Source organism: Prosopis cineraria, unplaced genomic scaffold (assembly GCF_029017545.1).
Source record: "Prosopis cineraria cultivar Desert tree isolate PC_DT_omini unplaced genomic scaffold, ASM2901754v1 PC7, whole genome shotgun sequence".
NCBI lineage: Eukaryota > Viridiplantae > Streptophyta > Magnoliopsida > Fabales > Fabaceae > Prosopis > Prosopis cineraria.
Window position 1 is genome coordinate 16,636,390 of NW_026555338.1, and position 7,728 is coordinate 16,644,117.

At 38.6% G+C, this 7,728-nt stretch overlaps 2 protein-coding genes across 2 annotated transcripts; one reads left to right on the top strand and one right to left on the bottom strand.

Annotated features, from left to right (window-relative positions):
* Positions 1 to 2,189: 2,189 nt before the first annotated feature.
* LOC129316515 (uncharacterized) lies at positions 2,190 to 3,930 on the bottom strand. Its single transcript, XM_054960938.1, has 2 exons — positions 3,769 to 3,930; positions 2,190 to 2,612 (listed from the first exon to the last, which is right to left on the bottom strand). The coding sequence occupies exons 1-2, from the start codon at positions 3,928 to 3,930 to the stop codon at positions 2,190 to 2,192; spliced, it is 585 nt and encodes a 194-aa protein (XP_054816913.1).
* A 2,148-nt stretch (positions 3,931 to 6,078) lies between these two features.
* On the top strand, positions 6,079 to 7,485 carry LOC129316516 (probable pectinesterase 15). The gene is made up of 5 exons (XM_054960939.1): positions 6,079 to 6,178; positions 6,448 to 6,551; positions 6,675 to 6,881; positions 6,996 to 7,243; positions 7,329 to 7,485. The coding sequence occupies exons 1-5, from the start codon at positions 6,079 to 6,081 to the stop codon at positions 7,483 to 7,485; spliced, it is 816 nt and encodes a 271-aa protein (XP_054816914.1).
* The last annotated feature ends 243 nt before the right edge of the window (positions 7,486 to 7,728 follow it).

Consider the following 7,728-nt stretch of genomic DNA (forward strand, 5'->3'; position numbering starts at 1 on the left):
AGAGTTCCCTTGTGAGTTTGTTTAAGCTTTGACTTGAGCATCAAAACACAGGAGCTAAGACTTGCAGCAGCAAGATCTATAGTAGCTTGCCAAAGCTCAAAAGCATTCTTGCAATTGGTGAGTTGATCGATCATCTTTAGTGTCATAGAGTTATAAAGCCATCCCATCAATATTTGATCACTAGCCTACCATTCTTGAAATGCTGGGTTAATCTTGAGCTCTTCATTCTCAAAAATATACTTAGAGGGACATAACTTTGCCTCTATAATATGACCTTCTAAGCTGAAACCACGAATGATAGAAAGAATGATTGTCTACAAAAGGAGATAATTGTTTCCGTCCAACTTGATAGAAATGGCATGAGAATTGGAAGACATGAGAGATGAAGGTTTTCGTTGAGTAGAGATAGAAGAAGAACAGATGGCGGAGATGGTGGTGGAAGAGGATCTGATGGCGCTAGCCATGCTACTCTAATACCAAATTAAGAAAACAAATAAGAGAGAAAGAGAGAGATTGGCAGAAAGGTGATTTTTGTATATCATGATTGCTATAGGAAAGGTACATATGCACACGCATTAAAGTAGTGGTGTGCAAGGAATGAAAGAATCCCCTAATACATGTGTCAAAATTAAAGAATAAGAATACATAACATTTAGGCTAGCTAAATTATTTTAGAGTCTTCTGCAATCACAGTGGGCCTGCTATATAGACTAGATGAATCACTGAAGGCAGACTTAATTGAGGCTTGGGCTTTCTTCTTAGCATGGGCTTTATTCTTAACATATATGGGACTCTAATACCATTTTAGACTACCACATTAGCCTTATTTTGACATTTAGCTTAAAAGGATGTGGGAACTTTACTAGCATATAGGAAGCTGTGGAAGAAGCTCTTAGGTCAAGACATGATAAAACACTCATCAATGTTGATTCTTGGTTTTATAGGCTAGTTCATTCCTTGTTATACATTTAGTTATGATAAATACTTTTAATTGTTTATTAAGTAACACTTTTGTAACAATTATATGATATTTCTTGGAAATGATGTATAGAGAGAAGGTAGCAGTGTATGTGAGCAAAATAAATTTGATATTACAATGGCATAGAAACTGAATGAAAACAAGCAATTTTTATTCTTTCAAGTCTGCCTTCTTACACAGCCACAAAGGTCTTATTTATAGTTCTGGAATTGTGAAATTGAACCTTACAAATTAAAAAGGAGGTTACAGAAATTAAGGAGAGGTTACAAAGAGTTTATTATGCTCCATTATGTGTGTCTTTCGTTTCTGCTCTTTCCGTTTCATCCTCCTTAAGTTGAGCAGAACTCACCCTCGAGTTAAATTCATCATCTTCATCAACATATGGAGATAGATCAGTGACATTGAAGGTGGAAAATACACCATAAAAACCAGGTAATTCCACCTTGTAAGTATTGTTGTTGATCCTTTACACTATCTTGAACGGACCATCAACTCTTAAGGATAACTTGGCATTTGGCTATTTAGGAAATCGTTTCTTTCGTAGATGTATCCAAACTAAGTCTCCTACCTTAAAAGTCTGCTGCCTTCGATGCTTGTCACGTTGAGCCTTGTATCTCAAATTCTGCTTTTGGATTCGCTCACAGACGTGCTCATGCAACTTCTTAATTTCCTTAGCTCTTTGGCCAGCATCAAAGAAATATTACTGCTTATCAAGTGAAGGGCTCAAGTCTAGTAGACTAAGGGAACGAGTGCCATAAACAACTTCAAACGGACAATTCCCAGTTGCTTGATTGACAGAGTTATTATAAGTAAGCTCAACTTAAGCAAGAATAAGATCCCACTGCTTCAAATTCTTCCCCATGAAACTGCGAAGAAGATTACCAAGAATCCTATTTATAGCTTTAGTTTGACCGTCTATCTGGGGATGACTAGCGCTGCTAAATTGGAGCTTAGTTCCCATCTTCTTCCATAGCATCCGCCAAAAGTGGCTAAGAAACTTCACATCACAGTCAAAAGTGATAGTTTTAGGAATGCTATGAAGACGCACAATCTCCTTAAAGTACAAGTCTACTACTTGAACAGCATCATTAGTCTTCTGGCATGGAATGAAATGGGCCATTTTTTAGAAACGATCCACAACTACCATGACAGAATCTTTTTGCCTCTGAGTCCGTGGTAAACCCAGAACAAAATCTATAGTTATATCTTTTCAAGGTCCTTCTGGAATTGGTAGAGGCATGTATAGTCCAGTATTCTGACCCTTGGATTTAGCCAAGTGATAAATTCTATATCTCTGTATATGCCTGTTGGCATCCCGTTTAAGTCGAGGCCAGTAAAAGTTCTCCTTTACTAGGTTAACTGTCTTATCTCGTCCAAAATGTCCAGCTAATCCACCGTCATATGCTTTCCAAATTATGGCTTCTCTCAAGGAACCCTGTGGAAATAAAAACCTGTCATGTCTATAGAACCGGTGGAAAGGTTGATTTACAGTTGCTACCCATACTCCACAAAAATCAGAATCATCCTGATACAACTCTTTGACAAGGTCAAATCTAACAATCTTGGTTTGTAGTGTTGTAAGTAGCACATGGCGACGACTAAGGGCATCAGCTACGGAGTTCAGAGTTCCAGCCTTATGTTTAATAAGGAATGGATAAGAGTGTAAGAGTTCACTCTAACGAGCATGTTTGCGACTGATCTTCTACTGGGAATTCAAATTCTTAAGAGCTTCATGATCAGAAAAAAGTATGAACTCTTTATTCAGGAGATAATGACTCCAATGTTAGAGAGCTCGAACAATGGCATAAAATTCTTTATCATAGGTAGAATATCTAAGCTTGGCATCATTAAGCTTCTCACTAAAAAAGGTAATAGGATGGCCCTCCTGGCTTAAGACAGCACCAATGCCGGTGTTAGAAGCATCACAACTAACTTCAAACACTTGGTCAAAGTTAGGAAGAGCTAGGACTGGAGCTTCAGTCAACTTCTTTTTAAGCTCCTTAAAGCTTTTCTGAGCTTGCTCTGTCCACTAAAACTTCTCTCCTTTGGTGCAATCTGTAAATGGTGCAACAATTGAACTAAAATTACGGATGAACCTCCTGTAGAAAGAAGCTAATCCATAGAAGCTTTGAACCTCCTGGATAGATTTTGGAATTTGCCAGCTGTCAATGGCTGCAACTTTGCTTGGATTAACGCAAACACCCTCCGCGATAATGATGTAACCCAAGAACATAACTTCGCTAGTGAGGAAGGTGCACTTCTTGAGATTTGCATAAAGCTTCTATTCACGCAAGGCTTGCAAAACTTGCTGCAAGTGATCTAAATGCTCCTCTTAATTCTTACTATAAATAAGAATATCGTCAACGTACACAATAACAAATTTAATAATGAAGGGTCTCAATACTTGATTCATTAGGAGCATAAATGTGCTAGGGGCATTTGTTAACCCAAAAGGCATCACATTCCACTCATATAAGTCATATTTAGTCTTGAAAGCGGTCTTCTACTCATCTCCTGGCCGAGAAAGTAGTGGCACCATGCAACTGGTCTAGCATATCATCAAGCCGAAGTATCAAAAACCGATACTTAATAGTGATCTTGTTGACGGCTCGACAGTCAATGCACATTCTCCAACTTTTATCCTTCTTAGGTACTAGAAGAATAGGTACAGCACAAGGGCTGACACTTTCTCGAACTAACTCTTTCTTCAACAACTCTTCAACTTGCCGTTGGACTTCGGTATGTTCTTAGGGACTCATCCTGTAAGCAGGCTTATTAAGAATGATTACTCCTAGAACGAAGTTAATGGCATGCTGTATGTCTCGCATTGGAGGCAACCCTAGTAGTATCTCATCAGATATTACATCTGAAAATTCTGACAATAGCGGAATGACTCCTGGTGGATTGGCCGTCTCGTCGTTCATCTCAAGCACCAGAATAAAGCTCATCATTTAGGTTTTGGATTTTAATATCTTGAATTCCTCCTTAGTCATCAAAGACACTAACGGCTTCAAGACACTAGATTCTCTTGAAGATTGGCTAATCTCACTGGGTGGTAGAGGCACTAGTGTGAACTTGACACCATCTTTCATAAAAGAATAGGTGTTCGCTTGCCTGTTGTGCATAGCATGTTGGTCACATTGCCATGGCCTCCCTAAGAGAAGGTGGCATGCATCCATAGGAACAACATCATATAAAACTTCATCACAATATCAATTCCCAGTAGAAAAGGTTACAAGGTATTGTTTAGAAACTTTTACCTCATTTCCTTTGTTGAGCCAATGAAGCTTGTAAGGTTGCGGATGATCTTGTGTTGGTAACTTCAATTTCTCTACCATATAGTTAGATACTATGTTTTCACAGCTTTCACTGTCAATGATGACATTACAAACTTTTTCTTGGGCCGTGCAACGAGTGTGAAAAATATTGCGTCATAGCCAAGGTTCTTCTTTGACTACTATTGTATGCAGACTTCATCTAAGCACAAATACTTCTCCTTGATCAGCAGGTGTGACCTCCTCATCATATACGGGATCAGTGCCGTAAAACTTAGCGTCCTCCTCATCTTCTTAAAGCGCTTCATACCCTGATCCTTCTTAAATGGTGACAACCCTTCGAGTAGGACAGTCCACAGTAATGTGTCCAAATCCTTGGCATTTAAAGCATTTGAAATCTTTAGAACTAGATTCCTTGGTAGTATTGGATGGTGGTTTGTGCATAGCAGTAGGTTGTGGCTTGCTTGAGGAGTTGGTCTACTAAAATTTTGCCTTATGGCCTTCTGGATAACCCTTGGAGGATGAAGGCTGGAAAGTGGATCTCATAGGTATCTACTTCTCAACATACATGGCTAGACGGATGACATCATCCAAGGTCTAATATTGCTGAAGCTGGACTGGACGACTGATATATGTGTTTAAGCTTGCAAGGTACCGGGCTATTATTTGCTCCTCCTTCTCTTGAATGTTACACTTTATCATGAGTTGTTCAAACTCCCTAGTATATTCTTCTACAGATAAAGATCTCTATTGAAGATTTTGCAGCTGGTTAAAATTATCCTGGTGGTAATGATCTGACAGAAATTTCCCGGTGAGCTGGCGTTTCATTTTCTCCCAGGTCTCAATCTTGCACCTCCCCTCTCGTTCTGGCTTTCGTCTGAGGTTTTCCCACCAAATAGAAGTATGTTTCTTGAGTTTGAGGGCAATAATTTTGACTTTTTACACATCTAGAATCTCTTTATATTCAAATACTCGTTCAACAGTTTATAGCCATCTACAAACTCGTCTGGCTGGAGTCTTCCCTCGAATTCAGGAATGTCTACCTTAATGTCATTAGGGCGGAATTGTTGTTGTCGTGGACAACAGCGGTTGTCAGTGGATGACGAACTGCTGCTTCTCGAATCTCCCTCTAAGTTTTCTCTGTTGTCGTTTAACAGAGTTTGTTGCAATTCCACAGTGGCTTCCAACTCTTGTATCCTACGTCTCATCTCTTCCATCTCAACCTCGTGCACATGTCTACGTCTTGGAGGCATTTTGGATAGGTGTTAATACTAGGGATATAGGAAAGATTGGGGTACGGATGGAAACGTTAAAAAGATATAGGGATAGAATGGGATTTTTGGAAAGGCTAGGGAAAAAATAGGAATTTTGAAAAATGAGAAGGTCAAACTGTAATTTATGAAAAATATAGGGGTTAAAATGGAATTCATGTAAAATAAAGGGGCAAAAGTGTAATTTTAGGAAAGATTAGGGGTAAAAAAGTAATTTCGAAAAGATTAGGGGTAAAAATATAATTTAGGAAAATATTAGGGTCAATATGGAATTACTAAAAGATTTGGGGCCGAAAATATAATTTTTGAAAATTTTAGCTGACTGGGTTTGGTGACATGGCAAGCATGACGTGGCAGATAACTATTGGGCTGACCTGTCGTTGACCGGTCAGAGCGATGATGTGGCAAATGACGTCATCATCTTCAACCTTTGACTGGCGCGTGACCGCACGTGGATCGGTGGCAAGGTGTGTAGACTTCCGACGTTGGCGCATGGGTTGGTTTTTGGTGACGAGGAACCTCCTGTTCCACATTTTCTAACCTCCTGAGCACGATGGTGTTAGTTTTCCAAGAAAACACCTGGTTTGCAAAACGCAAAGACGTCAGGGACTCCTCCACTGAATCTTTCTTCTCTCCGACGTACTTTCTCAACTGTAACTCACTCGCTTTCTGGACCAGCTCTGATACCAAAATGGCATAGAAACCGAATGAAAACAAGCAATTCTTATTCTTTCAAGTCTGCCTTCTTACACAGCCACAAGGGTCCTATTTATAGTTCTGGAATCGTGAAACTGAACCTTACAAATTAAAAGGGAGGTTACAGAAATTAAGGAGAGGTTACAAATAGTTTATTATGCTCCATTATGTGTGTCTTCCGTTTCTGCTCTTTCCGTTTTATACAAGGTCAAGGATATCTAAACACTAATAGAATGGAATGATATTGCCCATTCTACAGGAGGGACTTTGAAAAGTTACTTTGTTGGAGGTTTCGCTTCCAAATTTCTAGCTTACAACATTAGTTTTAGAGTAAGTAATAATTAAATAAGTTAATTTGTTGGTTTAATTTTTATTTCACAACTAATTTGCTTTTTGGATTTTCTAAATTAATTTGACAATATGTTGAAACTTTTGTCATATTTGAAAATTGAGAACACAGCCCCACCACCATCACCAAAAGTGGAAGGAGCACAGGCAGCGGCCCTAAGAGTGACTGGTGACGAAGTAGCATTCTATGGATGTGGAATGTACGGTTTTCAAGACACCCTCTATGATCACAGTGGAAGACATTACTTCAAAGAATGTTTCAGACAAGGTTCTGTTGATTACATATTTGGAAATGCTAGATCTCTTTATGAGGTAAACTTTAAGCGTTTGTCTTTGCTTCATATGATAATTGTTCTAAGGTCATATGTGTCAGTTTATTAATTTTTTATTCAAAATTTGATTACGTTATGTGACTTGTGATGCTAGGATTGCACCATAAGTTCCGTAACGAAAGAAGGAGATGCGCTTACTGGGTATATTACAGCTCATGGGAGAGAGTCAAAGAAAGAAGAAACTGGGTTTTCGTTCATCAATTGTAAGATTGATGGAAGTGGCAAGGTGTTGCTTGGAAGAGCAAGGCGAGTTTATGCCACTGTTGTCTTCTCAACGACATACATGTTTGGTGTTGTAGCCCCTGAAAGATGGAAAAATTGGGGTGATCCCAACAGAAACAAGTATGTGATGTAAATCCAAGCATCTTTTTCTATGATGTGGTCCAACACATGTGATGATTGTGAGTGCATGTTGTTCATTCTACAGGACTTCCTTTTTCGGAGAATATAACTGTTTTGGAGATGGAGCCAACTATTCATCTAGAGTCTCATTTGGAAAGCAACTTAGAGACTATGAAGCAGCTCGTTTCATGAATATTTCGTATATCAATGGAAGTGATTGGCTTCCAAACCATAAAAAGTAGATGTTTCAACTACTTGATCTCTGAACGTTGTTACGCCTGTCAGTATGTGGGGACCATGTATATTTTATGTCTAATTGTTTGAATTTTGTGACAATTTATTATAATCAAACTTTGTTTGTGAACCAAATATAAATGATAATAACCAATCTAATATGCTATGTTTTTTTGTAGAGAGGGATAACAACCAATCTAATATAAATGATAACAACGTGTGACTTCATAAAATATAAGTACAAACACATA